The 19,110-nt window shown below is 44.9% G+C and overlaps 1 protein-coding gene and 1 non-coding gene across 2 annotated transcripts in view; one reads left to right on the forward strand and one right to left on the reverse strand.

Moving 5' to 3' along the window:
- ACACB (acetyl-CoA carboxylase beta) overlaps positions 1-18,798 on the reverse strand; it is a 106,654-nt gene extending 87,856 nt beyond the window's left edge. Inside the window, exons 1-2 of the mRNA XM_060119398.1 lie at positions 18,713-18,798; positions 10,800-11,455 (exon numbers count right to left, since the gene is read on the reverse strand). Coding sequence (XP_059975381.1) covers positions 10,800-11,446 — 647 coding nt within the window. The 5' untranslated portion in view covers positions 11,447-11,455; positions 18,713-18,798. The remainder of the gene's footprint in view (positions 1-10,799; positions 11,456-18,712) is intronic.
- On the forward strand, positions 208-280 carry TRNAW-CCA (transfer RNA tryptophan (anticodon CCA)). Its single transcript has one exon. It is a non-coding gene; the product is annotated as a tRNA-Trp (tRNA).
- Positions 18,799-19,110: the final 312 nt, after the last annotated feature.

A 19,110-nucleotide genomic window follows, 5' to 3' on the forward strand; every position in this document is an offset into this window, starting at 1 on the left:
GTAAAATGGAGATGACAGCACCCACTGAGTGTCCCATGGTGCTGTTGTAAATTTGGCATGAGATCACACATACGAAGCGTTCAGCCTGGCATCCTGAAAGCACCCCATGAAGGGTAGCAGTTAATTACTGTTGCTCCCGTGGGCCTTGAATTTGAATTACTAAGAAAACACCTGCTTCCCCCATTAGATCAAGAGTTCCTAGGGACTTCCCTGGTGGTCCAGTGGTTAAGACTCCATGCTCCCAATGCAGGGGGCCCAGGTTCGATCCCTGGTCGGGGAACTAAGATCCCACATGCCACAACTAGAGAGGCCCGTGCGCTGCAAAAATGAGCCCACAAGCCCCAAAAAAGAGCCCACGAGCTGCAACAAAGACCCAGCACAGCCAAAATAAATAAATTAAAAAAAAAAAAAAAAAAGAGTTCCTAAAAGGCAGAGGTCATGTTTCCCAAACATTTTTGTGTCCCTTCCAGATGCAGGCCTTACACTCAGGAGATAGTCAGGTAATGTTTATGGACCAGATGGATACATCCTGGGAAAAGAACAAAGGATAGGGAGAGACTTAGCTACAAGGCTGTTTTTCACTGTGTTAGTTATAATAACAAAAAGGGAGAAAGAGCCTAAATATCCACTCTCTGTAGGAGATTGTTTATAAATTTTAAAGTGTACCCATTTAAAGGAACACTATGGACCCCTAGAATGCACCATGTGGAAAAAGGGTTGGCAAATGCTTTCTGTAAAGGACGGGAAAGTGAATACTTTAGGTTTTAGAGTCCATTCGGTCTCTATTCCACTACTAAATACTGCCCTTGAAGCACAAAAGCAGCCATAGATGATACATAACGTGGCTATGTTTCAATAAAACCTTATTTGTAGACACTGAAATCTGAACTTCATGTAATTTTCACATCTCACTAAATAGTAGACTTCTTTTGATTTTTTCAACTGTTTTTTTCTTTTCTTTTTTTTTTTTTTTTTTGGCTGTGCCACGCTGCTTGCAGTATCTTAGTTCCCTGACCAGGAATTGAACCCAGGCCACCACAGTGAAAGCATCCTAACTGCTGGACCGCCAGGAAATTCCCTGATTTTTTTTCAACCATTTAAAAGTTAAAAACTGGGACTTCCCTGGTGGCGCAGTGGTTAAGAATCCACCTGCCAATGCAGCAGACACGGGTTCAATCCCTAGTCTGGGAAGATCCCCCATGCCGTGGAGCAGCTAAGCCCCTGTGCCCAACTACCGAGCCTGTGTTCTAGAGCCCGTGAGCCGCAACTACTGAACCTGCGCGCCTAGAGCCCGTGCTCCACAACAAAGAGAAGCTGCCGCAATGTGAAGCCCGTGCACCACAATGAAGAGTAGCCCCACTTGCAGCAACTAGAGGGAAAAACCTGCGCGAAGCAACAAAGACCCAGCACAGCCAAAAAACATATAAATAAGTAGGTAAGTAAGTTAAAAACTATTCTTTGCACACAGGCCACACAAAAACAGGCTGTGGGCCACAGTGTGCTGAGTCTAGTGGTAGACTACTTAATGCCCAGTGAAAAAGCAAGTTACAACATAGTATGTTCTGTATGATTCGAGTTCATAAATTAAAGCATACCTGCACCAAAAATAAAAAAAGGCTGAAAGACTATACAGCAGCTGTTAATAAAGATCAAATGGAGGGGAGGGGTACGGGTGAGTTTGTTCTTCCTTTTTGCTTATCTATAATTTTCTGAATTTTCAACAACAAACACAGTTAGCATCACTTTGGTAACCTTAAAAAATGCAATAAAATGAAGACCAAAAAAAGAAAGAAAGAAACAAACAAACAAACAAAATGAAGCAGGTGGTGCTAAGAAGGGCTCAGGCACAGAAATGCCTACACTTAACCTGCTCGGGAAATAACCGTAAGTGGGATGCCTGCCCAAGGGTACGTGGATTCGCCCCGGGCTTCACGATCACCAGGCTTCAAAACGACCTGCCGTCAGGCAACCATCACCTTTATCAAGGCTAAGGGGAGGAGGAGGGGGAAAGCGCGGGCCCCGCCAACCAGCCAACCTTGAGGCACCTGTGCGCTTCCGAGAGCCCTTCTCCAATCAACATCACTGCCAAATCTGGCAACCACCTGCACCGCCAAGACCAGCTAGAGTTTGTGAGGCAGGCTCCATCTCCCCAGCTGCCAAACTGAAGCCGGCCTTTCTTCGGCTGGGGGCGGGGAGTGGGGGTGGGAAGGACTCTGCACGAGTTTATAAAAAGATAACTTGCTGTACACCTGAAACTAACACAACATTGTAAGTCAATTATCCCCCAATAAAAATTTTTTAAAAAAAGATAACTTAACGGTCACTAAAGTTGAAGCCTTACTTACTTTACTTTGCGATCGGGGAAACAGACTTTGCCCTTGGCGGGACTCATGTTGACCCTCCCGCCGCCCACCAGGCTCCTGCTGGGATGCACAGCATGCACCCCCTACCCCTGTGAAGCAGACCCCTGTCCCGGGGCCCAGCCAGGTAGCGACAGGGAGGTGGAGGCGCGGTCCTAGAGCGCCTCGGGCCGGGCGGCGAACCACCCTGTAGGAGCCCAACTCGGCGCAGGACTTCCTCCATCCCGAAGGGCGTCCTGAGCTCCTGTGTCCGGGGCAGACGCGCCCGCCCAGGCCCCGCCCCGACCAAGGGGACCCTGCCTCCCTAGAGGTCCCGCCCCCTGACCGGGCCCCACCTCCTGTCCCGGGACAGGACACGGACCCCGCCATCTCCCACACCGGGTCCCGCCTCCCCCCAACCCCGCCCCGGACCAGCCAGTAGCGCAGCCACCGCTGACCTTGGGCGCCGGGAGAGTGTGGCCCGAGACTTTAAGAAACCTCTTGGCTCCCCAGCTCCCCGGACTGGAGTAGAACAATTCCAGGATGGCATCCCCCACTACAGACTGGCAGCTGGGAAAAACCTGCAAGCAATTCACGTGCTGGAATACGCACACAATAGGGAAGTGGTGGAAAATATGGGTTATTTAAAATGTGAGTCAGATGTCACCACGGTGCCTGGTAAAAGCCCCCGCAGTCAACTTTTGGTTTCCAAGTTCCGGTTTTTGCTTATTCTTTCACCTATACTTCCAGGGACGCGTCTGCTCCACGCCTCCCCTCCCCCCGGTGAGCTTCTAGCACACACTTGGGACCCCCTGGGTCCCCAGCTAAAATGAGGGCCTCCAAGACAGGAAAGACGCAGCTGCCCTGTGACCCTAAGTACGTTTCCTGCTGATAAGGTATTTACAGAGTGTTCTTCGGTGCCTCTGTCTCATTTAATCGTCGCAGCAATCTTAACTGTTTTATTTCTGTAATACAGATAAGGAAAGAAGACACAGAGATGTCTATCGCGCAACGTGCCACAGCTGGCGACTTGAACCCAGGCAGTCTGATTCCAGTTAGAATGAATGAATGAATGCTTCTCCAAGTAGTTATAATAAATAAAAAGGATCCGACACACTGCCTAGCAAGCATTGCAGTAGTAGTAAATGTAGCTTATGTGGATTGCAAACCCGAAAAATTAGAAATAAAATAAATGCAAAGGAATTCTCTTCTAAAGGCACAGCTAGGGCCACACATCCAGGGGGCGCCATCCAGGCGGCCACAAAGTGAACAGTGACCTTTCCCTGGAGTTGCGTAAGCAGGCTTGCCTGAGGGCACTGGTTAGCTGGTTAGTCTTCTAACTATACAATCAACAACATTTCAACAATAATTTTAAAATATATATATTCAATATCTTGTAATAATCTATAATGGAAAAAATATGGCAAAGAGTATATATATGTATATGTATAACTGAATCACTTTGCTGTACATCTGAAACTAACATAATATTGTAAATCAACTGTACTTCAACAACAACAAAATTTTTTTTTCATAAATAAAACAGGTGAACAAAATTCTCAGTTCTTCAGAGTCTCTGGAAGCTTCTTCATGGCTTTATCTTTAGTCCCTCCAAAAAGGAAACCTGCTGTAGGCTGTTTTTTTTTTTTTTTTTAAGTTTCAAATAAAAACCCAGAAGTACTCATGACCCAAATGGCTCACACTTCCATGTAACCACCTCAAAACAGGAAAAACAATTAAAATCAGGAAATGAAGGTATTTCAAAACACCCTACCCTACCCAAAGTCAGTTAGGCTCTCCAGCTTACTCAACGTTTTTCTAGATATTTACTCTCTATTGACAAACCCCAATACTCATTGACACTGTGTGGATATTTCAACTTCTCTGCTTTGCATTGTATCCTCTTATCAGAGAGCTTCACCTGCCTCTTCAGTCCCTCTTCCTCTGTGGACACAGGTTGCTACACCTTAAAGGTGTATGCCCGGTGGGGCTTGGAAATAGCCGTGGCCACATATAAGAACTTTGGGAGATGCCCATTCAAATGATGGCAACTGAAGGATGGACTGGGAGTTTGGGATTAGTAGATGCAAACGATTATACATTGAATGGATAAACAACTAGGTCCTACTGTATAGCGCAGGAAACTATAGTCAATATCCTGAGATAAACAACAATGAAAAAGAATGTATAAATATATGTATGAGTCACTTTGCTGTACAGCAGAAATTAACACAACATTGTAAATCAAGTATACTTCAATTTAAAAGAAAAGCAGATGATGGCAACCGAGGCAGCCTCTGGGCTGTCCACTCCCAGCCCTGCCGCTCTCATGATCTCTGCACCCTTCTGAGGTAGACACTGATGTTATCCCCCTTCAAGAGAGAAGGAAATTGCAGCGGAGAGGGCATGGGACTGGTCTGAGATCTGAACCCAGGCCTGTCTAACCCTCCACACAAAAGCAAAGGCTATGAGAGCCACAAAGGACTTAGAGCATCCAGTCCAGCCACGGAGAGGGTAGGTGACATCCCCAAGGATGCACAGCTGAAGGCTGCCTGATAAATTGCCTCATCTCCTCACGCTTCCCATTTATAGAAAGAACAAGTTAGGAGGAGGGTGGAGGTACTTTTTCTGGGGCCCAGGTTAGGCGGCAACATCAACACTGGGAGTTTGAAGACCGCTTTCTGATCTGCATCTGCTGAGGGTCTGGGTTTGAATGGCTTAAGGGCCTATGATATCTTGTTGGGAGGCCTCAGACAGACCCCTGCACCTCTCTGGGTTTCAGCTTATCTAGGAAGTGAGATGACTGATTCGCTTTTTCCTCCCCGTAATTTTTATACTGTTTTATTATTAAACATTGTTAAAACTTCTTATAACAATGATATTTACAGCAGAAAGTTAGAAAATGCAGAAGAAAATTTAGATGACTCATAAGTGTACCACATAATTAGACAATTATTACTAGAGTTAGACAATGATTACTAACTATTTGGAGACATTCCTTACAGTCTCTCCAGCCACACACACACACACACACACACACACACACACACACACATTTATTAAGGATGAGTATTTTTGTGCTTAATATGCACCAGGGAATATTCTCAGCACATGACATACATGTGCCCACAATCCCTTACCAGAAATTCCCAGGGCCCAATGTATTTTAGAATTTGGAAATTTTTCTAGGAAGGTAAAGCCTTATGTGGCACATTATGGTGTTAATATTTCACCAGCAGAAGGCATAAATATTCACACAAAATGGGACAAGACTATAAATAACTCTGCATCAAGGCAGGTTTTGCTGGTGAGTTCACTGCCAACTTATAAACTTAAGTTTCAGGACTTTACATTTCAGGACTGCAATTGCGTGATCCTGAATGTGTCCCATCCCCCTCGATCCACATATGCACCCCATAGGGCAGGATTATCAGGGTTACACGATAGTAAGAGGCGGCTTTGAACCTGGTGTCTTAGCCCAGGTCCATCGTGTACTAACCACTTTGCTGCTTGTTAAACATGTGGGATTGCCCTGTAACCTTCATTTCACAATATGTGAGCAACTATTTTGCTATTATACATCATGTAATGTTCTCATCAGCTCTGTTCTGAAGGGTTGCATGGACATTCCAACCCTGGGGGACTGTTTCCAAGTCCAAAGAAAGACCAAGTTCCAACTCCTGGTTTGAGATGAACCCAAAAGGAGAGAGACAGGAGGGAAGCCCTGAGCAGGCAGCACAGTCACTGGATCTGTAATCAATCTATAATCATAGCCAGCCCTTGTCCAGTCGGAAAGTGGAAGGGAAGCGTGAGGTTGCATAACTGTATTAAAGGCAGAAGAAACATTTGAAATCCGAGTTTAACCTCAGAACTAGTCTACAAATCACAAGATTTATACAAAAAGGATTTTATGAAAACAGAAATTCTACTGCTGCTAAAGAGGGACAACAAAACTCCTAGTCATCTGTTCATCCATCCATCCATTCACCAACCCATCCGTCCATCCACCCATCCATCCATTTATTCATTCATTCATTCATTCATCCCCAGACTCATTCACAAAGTGTCTTGCTTGCCCCAGAAATTCAGAATTCTATCTTTGGCAGGTTTGGGTTGCTTGTTTCATTCACGCATTTGGTGAGTATTTCTTCAAAGTCTACCACGAACCCACACTAGGCTAGGCAGTGGGGAAAAGCGGAGACCCCAAAAATATGGCCCTGTTTTCATGGAGCTTGTGGTCCAATGCAGGACACAGGTAACAACCAAGTAAACAAAGAAACTAAAGACATGATCTCAAGGGGTGATTAAGTTTTCACAACACATCAGGGTGATCAATCAAGAAACTAGGGGCACGTGGGGAATACTGTAAAGGTGGGCCTTGACTCCCTGAAGATACTTCCACATGGGATTCTCGTGCCAGGTCATCAGAAACAACGAACACGTGCGGGTCCCCTCCATCAAAGGCCCCTGATTCAGGGACTCAGCTAGGGCTGGAAATGTTCTAACGGAAATACCAGGATCTTGGGAAGCACCAGCAGAACCACCTGAGTTGCCCCTGGTACTAAAATTCAAAATTCTCAACTTTGAAAAGCACATGTATTGGGGGCAAAAGAACTGTGTGCCCTGTGAGCTTTCAGGAGTCTGGTCCAGCCTCCTCATGCTGCAGGTGAGGCATTGGAGGCTCAGAGAGGGGAAGAGGCCTACCCAAGGTCACACAGCACATTGGTCCTCCCTGTGCCCCATCACCCCACAATGCACCTTCATCTCTATGTCTTGGTGTCTCTGGTTTATAAAATCCAAGATCCTTCTACCCCTCCCCCAGTCCTTTGCTGGGACAAGGCAGGAAAAATGATTCACCTACAATGCTAACTTTTATGCAATGAAGATACAAGGGCAGAAAATTCACTTCCTGCTTTGGCCCACAGCCATATGCAAAGATAGGCCCTCAGTTAAGTATCGTTTACCTTTATAAATTTGCCAGTCCAGAAAAACTGTTTTTTTAAGAACAAACCAGCAAAGACCCCTCAAAACAGTAGTGGAAGACAGGGAGTAGAAACTTGGGAGTCTTCCCCCCCGCCCTACCATTTTAATCTACCATTTATTAAGTGCTTTATTCTCTTGCTAAGCACCTTAGAAATATGAGTTGATTTAATCTTCAGAACTTTCTCGGAATCCAAGACTCAGGAGAAAATACTAATGTAACATTTATTATTTTGGCCAGCCTATTTGCTTGATAAGTTCTTAATTAGCACCAGTAGGAAGAATTCACACAGTTGTTTCCCTTTTTTCAATTAGGGCTGGGTCTGTGCCATCCAAGACAACAGCCACCAGCCACATGAGGCTATTTAAATTTAACTTAATTAAAACTTAAATTTAAAATTCAGTTCTGGGAATTCCCTGGCAGTCCAGTGGTTAGGACTCCGCACTTTCATTGCTGAGGATGCGGGTTCGATCCCTGGCCAGGGAACTAAGATCCCACAAGCTACGCAGTGCAGCCAAAGACAAACAAACAAATAAATAAATAAATAAAATTCAGCTCTTTAGTCACACTAGCCACATATCAAGTGCTCAGTAGTCACATATGATGAGTGGCTTCCATATTGAACAGCAGAGTTCTAGAACATTCCATTCTGGAACATCCCAATGTGGCAGAAAGTTATGTTGGACTGCTCTGTTCTGGCTTGAAAGTTGCCTCTTCCAAGAGCTCTTCCCTGACCTGACCACATCTTTCTAAAACAGATCCCCACAGGTATTTCTTCTGTAGCCTGTTTCCTTCCTGGCATTGAACAAACTTGGAAACTATCTTATCAGTTTATCTGTTTATTTGTACATTTCCTATCTCCCTGCTAGGACTCTCCATCTTGTTTCCTGCTGGAGCCAGTGTGGTAAATGTATCTCACCATTCCTCCTCCTTAGATGCCACTTAGCAACCCCTCATTGGACATCCACGTCTAACATAATCTCTGATGCTTTTTCATTTGGGTGAATTGGTTTAATAAACTGTTTTTCCCTAATCCCTGCTGAAACCGTCATAATGAGGGAAAGAAGGGTCTGGAAGGGAGAGAATGTTGGAGATTACTGGAGAACACACTGTGACACAGTGGAATGAATCCTGCTGTCCAACAGACCTGGTCTTGAAACTTGGCTCTCCCACTTCCTAGCTGCATGATCTTAGAAAAGGTACTTTGCCTCTTTTTTTTTTAACCATTTTTTAAAATTGAAGTACAGTAGATTTACAGTGTCATGTTAGTTTCAGGTGTACAGCAAAGTGATTGTTTTATATATATATATATATATATATATATACACACACACACATATATATATATACACACACATATATATATATATATTCTTTTTCAGATTCTTTTCCATTATAGGTTATTACAATATACTGAGTATCATTCCCTGTGCTATACAGTAGGTCCTTGCTGTTTATCTGTTTTATATATAGTAGTGTGTGTATGTTAATCTCAAACTCCTAATTAATATCCCCCCCGCTATCCCCTTTGGTAGCCATAAGTTTGTTTTCTATGTGTGTGAGTCTGTTTCTCTTTTGTAAATAAGTTCATTTCTATCATTTTTTTAGATTCCACATGTAAGTGATATCATATGATATTTGTCTTTTTCTGTCTTACTTCACTTAATATGATAATCTCTAGGTCCATCCATGTTGCTGCAAATGGCATTATTTCATTATTTTTTAAAGCTGAGTAGTATTTATTTCACCTCTCGGAGCCTCAGTTTTCTCATCTGTAAAATAGGGATCCACCACCAGCCTTGTACCATTGTTATAAAGGATACATGGGTAATTTATATAAACTGTAGGTAGAAGAGGGGTAGGTAGAAGTGGGGAAGCTCTGGGTGAATTCGAGTGCTGGGTGAAGTGGGTGCTGGTGGGAAAGGAGCTGGGGAGGAGTTTACTGCTTATTGAGCACCTACTGTATCCCAAACGCTGTGCGTACTTTATAAACATTATCCGATTTAATCCTTCAAAATTTTACAGATGAGGGACCGGGGCCAGGAGAGGCGATGTGCCACGCCCAAGGTCACACAGTGCGGGGTGGCAGAGCCAGGGTGGAACTCAACCCTGAAGTCTGACTGTTCTTTTAACCCTTCCAGAAACTCAAAACGGTCTTCCCCTAAAGATCATCAGTATAGGGAATATGTGCATTTTTCTCTTTTCTCTATCTCCAAGTTCCAGTAACCAGGGTTAAAAATGTTCCAGTAACCATGCTCACCGGGAACATGGTGCCTATGTAAGAGCCCATGTCCTAGTCCAGCTTTTCCTCATTTTAGCAGAGAGCGTGCAAGAGCTGCTTAAAAGAAGAGCCAACAGGATTCCCCTCCCAGGGCAGAAGAACATACTGGCAGCAGGAGGAAACACTAGAACACAGCAGAGGTTCTTTCCGGCTGGCAAAGTCATGGTTGGTGGCTCTTTTGTACTCTCTGCTCTCCCATATTTTCCATGTTTTCTACTTGGAATTACCGTATTCCATTTGCAATTTGGGAGTTGGGGGTGGCAAAGTCTGATAACAAGAACAACAGAAATGAAGCCACTGACTACACTCCCGGGACAGTCCCACCTGTGATGGACCTGTAGGTATTTGTTTTCAACAATCAGTTTGATGGATGTGTAATAGTATTTGAATTTCTGCCCTTTTTTTTGGCCATGCCGCATGGCTTGTGGGATCTTAGTTTCTTGACCAGGGATTGAACCCAGGCCCTCAGCAGTGAGAGTGCAAAGTCTTAACCACTGGAGAGCCAGGGAATTCCCTTGAATTTTTGCTTTTAAGGCATCACTGGGGGAAGGCACGTTTTACAGTTGTTATTTACCTATTGGATGAATGAACAAATGAACGAACAAGTAAATGAATGTCTCATCAGGAGTCAGGGAAACTGTCCCTCCCTTTGGGTTCCCATCATTGCTTTGGCTCTTGCCAATCTGAGCTCATTCTGCTTAAATTATAACTAGTTGTTGCATACAAGGTCATCCTCCCCAACCAGACCACGATCTTCTAGAAAGCCAGTTTCCTGGCCTGGGGCCCTGTACACGCAGTAGATGCTCAATAAATTTTTTTTTTTTTTTTTGGTGGTACGCGGGCCTCTCACTGTTGTGGCCTCTCCCGTTGCGGAGCACAGGCTCCGGATGCGCAGGCTCAGTGGCCATGGCTCATGGGCCCAGCCGCTCCGCGGCATGTGGGATCTTCCCGGACCGGGGCACGAACCCGTGTCCCCTGCATCGGCAGGTGGACTCTCAACCACTGCACCACCAGGGGAGCCCTCAATAAATGATTTTGATAGGAGGGAAGGAAGGAAGCAGGGAGGCTCATGTCTTCTGCTTGTCACATAGCTACCCTCAAAGCATTGGCATGAGCGGGTAGCTTGGCTGAGCAGGGAAGGGTGGGGACCCCACCCTAACTCTGCACCTCCTGGTTATGAGGACAGAGGGTACGTTACCTTATAGTGGGGACAGGGGTCTCAGTCTCGCCTGCGGTCTGAGCAGCCTCCAGGGACAGGGTCCCCAGGCTGGCTCGGCTGCCCTTCCGGGAAGATTCTCTGAACAAGCCAGTGCCAGAGTCCTCATCGGAAGAGTTGTCATCAAAAGAGCCCAGGATGAAGTTGGTCATCAGTTGCTTCTTGATGTGTGCCCGCTTCCTGTCTTCTTTGGAGAGGGTTCTGGCTCGCTGGCCCTGGGGTCTGGCTAGCACGGACAGGCCATTGGTATTTGGGGTCTCCAGGCCTTCGGTCTCTGTCCCGTTGGCTTGGCGTGCTGGGATGGCATCATCAGAGGAAAGGGGGTTTCCTTGGGGATTCTGCAGCAGGGGTGGCTGGGAGTTTCTTTGCTGGCAGGTGTCTTCGGGACCTTTGTGGGAGGCTGGCTCAGTCTGGTCAGGGGTCTCTGGCAGAGAGCTGCTGCTGCAATTTTCCTGCAGTGGCTCCCTGGAGCTGTCTGAGGCTGGAAGAGGCTCCTGACTTGCAATGAAGTTCACCTTCAATTTACTCTTGGTGACTTGCTTGGAGTCCGTCATTTTCCCCCAGCTTTTTAACCAGAAAAAGGTCAGGCAGGAGAAAATCAGATAAGATAGAAGAAGAAGCAGGATCATTCAGAAAATCTGTAAGGGAACAAGAGAGACGTTTTAGGATTTATGTAATCGTGTTATCTAGCTCTTAAAGGAGGTGGTGGTGAGAGCCAGTTAAGGTTCTGTGTGTTCGGCTGAGAGGGCTGGAGGGGAGAAGCACTAGACGGGGAGCAGAGAAGGGGTGCTCCTGCCGGCTTACATGCTCTGTGGTCTGGGGCATGTTTCTTTCTTTTTTTTTTTTAAGATTTTTTTTTTGATGTGGACCATTTTCAAAGTCTTTATTGAATTTGTTACTATATTGTTTCTGTTTCATGTTTTGGTTTTATGGCCACGAGGCATGTGGGACCTCAGCTCCCCGACCAGGGATCAAACCTGCACCCCCTTCATTGGAAGGCAAAGTCTTAACCACTGGACTGCCAGGGAAGTCCCTGGGACATGTTTCTTAACCTCTCTGGATCTCAGTTTCCCACCTCTAAATAAACTAACACACACTCACCATAAATCATAAACATGTATGTGAGAGAGAACTAAATGAGATCAGGTACACTAAAAGACTCTGTTACAGCATCATTAATCATAATTTCCCCAGAGCGGAAACACTCTAAATGCCCAATAACTGATGAATGAATAGACAAGATGGGGTCTATCTATACAGTGGAATATTGTTCAGCCACAAAAAGGAATGAACCACTGGTACATGCTACAACATGGATGAATTTGAAAACACCATTCCAAGTGAAAGAAGCCAGTCCCAAAAGACCACATATTGTATGATTCCATGAATTTAGATAATATGCCCAGATTAGGCAAATTCATAGAGATGGAAACATCAGTGGTTGCCTGGGGCTAATGGGCTGGGGGTGAAAGCTAAAGGGTACAAGGTTTCTGTTTGGAGTGATGAAAATGTTCCAAAACTGATTGTGGTGATGGTTGTACAACTCTTTGAATAGACTAAAAACCATTGAATTTTGCACTTTACGTGAGTCAAACAGTATATGAGTTATATCTCAACAAAGCTTATCTTAAAAAAAGACTTCATTATATTCCAATCTGTAGATGAAAAGGATTGTTGGCTTCTATGATCATCATCTTCATCACTACCAGGATCATCAGCATCACTGTATTATTATCACAACCATCATCATGGTCTTGGAAAGAGGAATGGGTATCTTGTCGTATTTTCTTTATAGCGCTAGTACACCTGATGCAGGTATGCTCATATCTAGAATGAAAGTTCAGCAAGACCAAGGAGGGTCTGTTCTGTTCCAGGGTCTAAAACAGTGCCTGGTACAGAGTGAGAGCTTAACAATGGACAAAAATTCATTTTGTTGAATACATGAATTCAGATATTCTGATTTCTAACCCATGCCTGTGACCATCACACTAACTCTACCCTATTAATGAATAGATAATTATTATTTGCAGGAAATAGTTTAAAAAGCAAACAAACGAAAACGCAACCTGAATGTATTGAGATTTCTGACCCAATTTTGCCATAATTATCCAGTAGAAGCATTAAAAAAGTGGGACCAGGGCTTCCCTGGTGGCGCAGTGGTTAAGAATCCACCTGCCAATGCAGAGGACACCGGTTTGAGTCCTGGTCTGGGAAGATCCCACATGCCACGGAGCACCTAAGCTCGTGCGCCACAACTACTAAGCCTGCGCTCTAGAGCCCACGTGCCACAACTACTGAAGCCCACATGCTCTAGAGCCCGTGCTCCGCAACAAGAGAAGCCACCGCAACGAGAAGGCTGCGCACCGCAACAAAGAGTAGCCCCCACTCACCACAACTAGAGAAAACCCGCGCGCAGCAGCAAAGACCCAATGCAGCCAAAAATAAATTAATTAATTAAATTTTAAAAAAAGGAGGACCACAAAACTCAAGCTTATCACTTTAATATCTAAAAGGCATTTTCTTTTTATTTATTTATTTATCTACTTATTTAGTTGCACCGGGTCTTAGTTACAGCAGGAGGGCTCCTTAGTTGTGGCATGCACGTGGGATCTAGTTCCCTGACCAGGGATCGAACCCAGGCCCCCTGTATTGGGAACACAGAGTCTTAACCACTGTGCCACCAGGGAAGTCCTGCATTTTCTTTTTAAATTTCAACACAACACTCTTAAGGGAAATGGAAAAGTTCTCAAGATGTCCCAGAACTACATGATCCAAGCAATTCTTGCACAGTTTGGGCTACAGAATTTGCTGAAATATTGTCAGGGGTATTTTCTAGGTAATACACAGGGTCAGGAGATTTTTTTCTTTTAAGATCATCAAGTTTCCTTTTTAAAAAAAGTCAGTCAAGGGGTTGTTCAATATCAATGAACAAACCACATTAATAGAACAAAGGGTCAGGAGATTTTTTTCTTTTAGGATCATCAAGTTTCCTTTTCAAAAAAAGTCAAGGGATTGTTCAATATCAATGAACAAACCACATTACTAGAACAAAGGGAAAAAACACATGATCCTCTCAATGAACACAGAAAAAGCATTTGACAAAAATCCAACACCCTTGGGAATTCCCTGGTGGACCAGTGGTTAGGAATCTGCAGCTTCACAGCCAAGGGCCCGGGTTCAATCCCTGGTTGGGGAACTAAGGTCTCACAAGCTGCACGGCACAGCCAAAAAAAAAAAGATCCAACAACCATTAATAACAACATTCAGAAAAGTAGGAATAGGAAAGAACTTCAACAGAATAAGGCACATTAATGAAGAAAAACCACAGAAAATATATACTCAATGTTGAAAGATGGGAAGCTTTCCCCTAAGATCTGGAACAAGACAAGGATGCCCACTTCCACCACTGCTATTCAACATCATACTGAAAGTCCTAGACAGAGCAATTAAACAAGAAAAAGAAATAAAACGCATCCAAATTGAAAAGACATAAAACCATTTCTATTCACAGGTGACATGATCCTATATATAGAAAATCCTAAAGGACCACCAAAAAACACTAATAGAGGTAATAAATTAAGCAGTTGGTGGCTACAAGATCAATATGCAAAAATCAGTTGTGTTTCTATACACCAACAATGAACAATCTGAAAAGGAAATTAAGAAAATAACTCCATTTATAATCACATCCAGGAGAATAAAATATCTAGGAATAAATTTAATCAAGAAGGTGAAAGACCTATAGACTGAAAACTATGAAACATTGCTGGAAGAAATTAAAGAAGACCTAAATAAATGGCAAGATGTCCCATCCTCATGGATTGGAAGACTTACTATTGTTAAGATGGCCACGCTACCCAAAGCAATCTACAGATTCATATGGAACTGCAAGGGGCCCCAAATAGCCAAAGCAATGTTAAAAAAGCAAAACAAATTAGAGGACTCACACTTTCCAATTTCAAAATTTACTACAAAACTATAGTCAGACAGGAATAAAGACACAGACCTACTAGAGAATGGACTTGGGGATATGGGGAGGGGGAAGGGTAAGCTGTGACAAAGCGAAAGAGCGGCATGGACATATATACACTACCAAACGTAAGGTAGATAGCTAGTGGGAAGCAGCCGCATAGCACAGGGAGATCAGCTCGGTGCTTTGTGACCGCCTGGAGGGGTGGGATAGGGAGGGTGGGAGGGAGACGCAAAAGGGAGGGGATATGGGAACATATGTATATGTATAACTGATTAAATTTGTTATAAAGCAGAAAAAAAAAGAAAAAAAATCTATAGTCAGTGTGGTATTCGAATAAAGACAGACATATAGACAAATGGAATAGAATTGAGAGTCCAAAAGTAAACTCATATATCTATGACCAATTGATTTTTGACAAAGGTATTAAGACCGTTCAATGGGGAAAGAATAGTCTCTTCAACATATGGGTCCGGGACAACTGATTTCCACATATAAAAAAATGAAGATGGACTCCTAACTTATACCATACACCAAAATTAACTCAAAATGGATCAACGACCTAAATACAAGAGCTAAAACCATAAAACCCTTAGAAGAAAACATAGGGGTAAATCTTCATGACCTTGGAGTTGGCAATGGATTCTTAGATATGACACCAAAAGCATGAGCAACAAAATTAAAAATAGATAAATCAGACTCATCAAAATTAAAAACTTCTGTGCACCAAAGGGCATTATCAAGAAAGTGAAAAAACAATGTACAGAATGGGAGCAGATTTTTACAAACCATATATCTGGTAAGGGCCTAGTATCCAGAACACATAAAGAACTCTTACAATTCAGCAACCAAAAGACAGACAACCTGATTTTAAAACGAGCAAAGAACTTGAATCGAAATTTCTCCAAAGAAGATATACAAAGAGCTCATGAAAACATGAATCCTTAGTAATTATGGAAATGCAAATCAAAACTACAATGTACCACTTCACACCCACTAGGATGAAAGAAGGAAGGGAGGGAGGGAGGGAGGGAGGGAGGAAGGAAGGAAGGAAGGAAGAAAAAGAAAGAGGGAGGGAGGGGGAGGGAGGGAAGAAGGGAGAAAGAAAGGAGGAAAGACAATATCAAGTGTTGGTGAGGATGTGGAGAAGTTGTAAGTTACTAGGGGGAATGTAAAATTCAACTGCTATGGAAAACGGTTTGGTGGTTCCTCAAAAAGTTGAACATTGAATTACTATACAACCCGGGAATTTTACTCCTAGGCATATCCCCAAAGAATTGAAAACAAGGGCAAACAAATACATAAACGCACATGTTCACAGCGGCACCCCAACTTTCTGATGCTCAAGCCTTGTCCTACTCCTGGGTTTCTCAGTCAGTGCACTACTGACATTTGGGGCTGGATACCTCTTTGTGGGGGGGACCGTCCTGGGCATTGCTGGATATCGAGCAGCACCCCTGGCCTCTACCCACTTGATGCCAGTAGCACCCTCCTCCCTCTCAGGTGTGACAACCAAAACTATCTCCAGACATTGACAAATGTCCCTGGGGGGTAAAGGTGCCCTCATGTGAGAACCACTGGTCTTAACTCCTACACCTATGCACTCCTTCCCCCCTGCTTCTAGATTGTGAGACAGGAGCTTCTGGGGAAAAGGTGTATTTCTTACTCATCTCTTGCATACAGTAAGTTCTCAAGACAAGTTTAAAAAGCACCAGCAAGAAAGGTCAGAGTCCTGAAATTACTGACTCACACGTGTTCTCTGGTCATTGGCAGATGGCATTGCCAAAAATGGTGCAAAGGCTATCCTGGCTTTACTGGAGGCTCGACAGCTTAAAGCCCTATATCCTCCCCAAGCAGGAGGTTATGGCATTGCATAAAGGTCATTCAAGACTGTGCCCACTGGCCACTCCCCCCTCACACCCTCTGCTGGCCACATGGGCCAAGTGCTTTCATAGCTCCACTGCCCACCCACTCCAAGTCAGCCAGTGGGTACAGACCTCCACTGTGGAAACAGCCTGTTCACTGGTCTTCCCTGGCCAACTCAGAGACCTTTGGAAACAAAGACCAATTGTCACTCATTTCTGGATCCTTGTGCCCAGGCTAGTAGTGCTTGGTGCATAGTACGTGCTCAAAAAGTATGTACTGAATGAATGATAAATCCATGCATACCCACTGAGCACCAACAGATGGCTTGAGGCAGGCAGGAATTTTGGTTTCAGGATCTCATTTCTGAAGGTGCATTCAGGAACACCAGGGGATCAAGCTGGGTGTCTCCATGGCAGTTCTGAAGTAGAGTGCCAGGCAGAAGACCTCATACAAATGTGGCCAACTTTAGGTACACTTTAAATGTACACATTGGAAATTCTGAGAAATAAGAAACACTAAGTGCATTACATTGAAATGCTGAGCTTCCCCCTACCCCAAATAGAAAAATACTTGAGTTATTGCTGAGGAAATAAAAGAGAAAAAATATGCTACAATGGTTTGGAGTTTAGGAACCCTGAGAATGAATACTTTACGTTGATTTCCATTGGAAAACCAATCAAACTATGCGGTTTTGCATAACACAAGCACTTTGGGAACTTGCTGGCTGGTTGAATGGATGGTGGATGGGGACTGTGGGTGGAAGGATAGATAGGTGGTGCTTGGAGAGGGGTTGAGTGGATGGCCAGATGGGCAAGATGGCGAGACACATGCATGGTAAGCAACTGAGGGTTGGTGGGTGAAGTTGCCAAGCTCTAAATTGGAAGTTCTAATGAATGGAGGGACCGGCAATTCTCCCCAGTTCAGCCCCCTCCCTCACTTGGCAAATCCTTTATGATCTGCTGTTATTCTGATAGGAGCCAGTGGGTCAAACATCCCAAACCTACCTTGCAGAGGTTACCCGCACAAAAAACCTCAGGGTCTTTCCCTTTTCTTGGAAGTGTGATGATGGGGGACCCACAGGTCACCACATGAGAACTTTTTCCAAGTAAGTACATAGAGACAAATGGGGAACTCTCTGAGAAAGCTCCCAAAGAAACCCTCTGAGCCTCAGTTTCCTCGCCTGTAAAATGGGGATGCTGAGTCTTGCCCCCTTTACCTGTCTCACAGTTGCTCTTTGAATAACCTACATAGCATTTGTGTCAATGCTATCAGAAGCATCAAAAAGCCACCAAGCATGTACAGTGCCTTCAAGCTTCCAATCCTCAGAACAACTTGGTGGATCTTACGATTGCTATGGTCTTTATTACAGTCCCATTTTACAGTTCGGTAAACTGTAGTTCAGAGAAGTTCGGTTCCTTGACTTTGCTCACATCCAGGCCCAGTGCTCATACCTTTCCCACTGCTCCACCATTGAAACTGGATATACATAAATTCCATAAAGCGGAGGGTGTTCCCACAAGCACCTGGATACGACCCTAAAATCAGATACCTGGCTGTGTACCTGGAGGGTGGAGCCAGATGTGCACAGCGGTCTAGAAGGAGAACTGTGCGTGTGGTTCGAATCCACGGGCAGTCAGGGCCAGAGAAGTCCTTCCAGTGAACCCTTGTGGACACGCCATGCCGAGCTGCTGCCCTTTGCTGAAACAACCCAGCTGACCTGAAAACCCAGCGAGGGCCGAAGCTATTTTTATTTGTTGCAAACCGAACTCAAGCAACAGCTGCCTGGTGCCAGAGCAGAGCAGTCGTGGCCCTGACCATGACAAATGCAGGAAACTGCTCGCTTCCAACAGGTGCTGGCTGGCAGCGAAGCAAGGGCTGGAGAGGGAGGGGGGTCGGGAGTTTGTTCTCCAGCCACCCGCCTCCAACACAGCCACCCATACCTGGCCTGGCCTTTGAGGGACAGAGGAGGGCAGAACGTCAGCATTAAACCAGCCGTCCTGTCCCCACTCGGATGTCGCCTCCCACCAAGATGAACTCCCGATTGCTCGCTGCCACTTACCTCCACTGTGGCCACGGCCACCGGCTCCACTCTCATGTGGGTCTGACAGGCTCCCACGGGGTGCCTGAGGGAACTGGGGCCGTGAGGTGTCACCTTTCAGCAGGAGGCTGGTGTCATGCATCAGTCCATGGGGAGGAGTTTGGACCAGCTCATGCTGGACACGAGTGAGTTTTCCCCCAAGTCAGGCGTCCTTATCTGTCATCCACAAATATAAGCCATTTGCCAAGGTCCTCGCCCTTCCCCCTCCCCCAGCTTCAAGCTCAAGTACTTAAGAGGCTGTGTATACGCTCTGGCCCACAGGGCCACCTCCCTCTGGCTTGCCACACTCCTGGACTTAGAGCCTACTTAGCTGCTCCTGTGGTCAGCCACCCCCTTGCCCAACGCTGAGCCTCTAGAGT

Source organism: Mesoplodon densirostris, chromosome 15 (assembly GCF_025265405.1).
Source record: "Mesoplodon densirostris isolate mMesDen1 chromosome 15, mMesDen1 primary haplotype, whole genome shotgun sequence".
Taxonomy (NCBI): domain Eukaryota; kingdom Metazoa; phylum Chordata; class Mammalia; order Artiodactyla; family Ziphiidae; genus Mesoplodon; species Mesoplodon densirostris.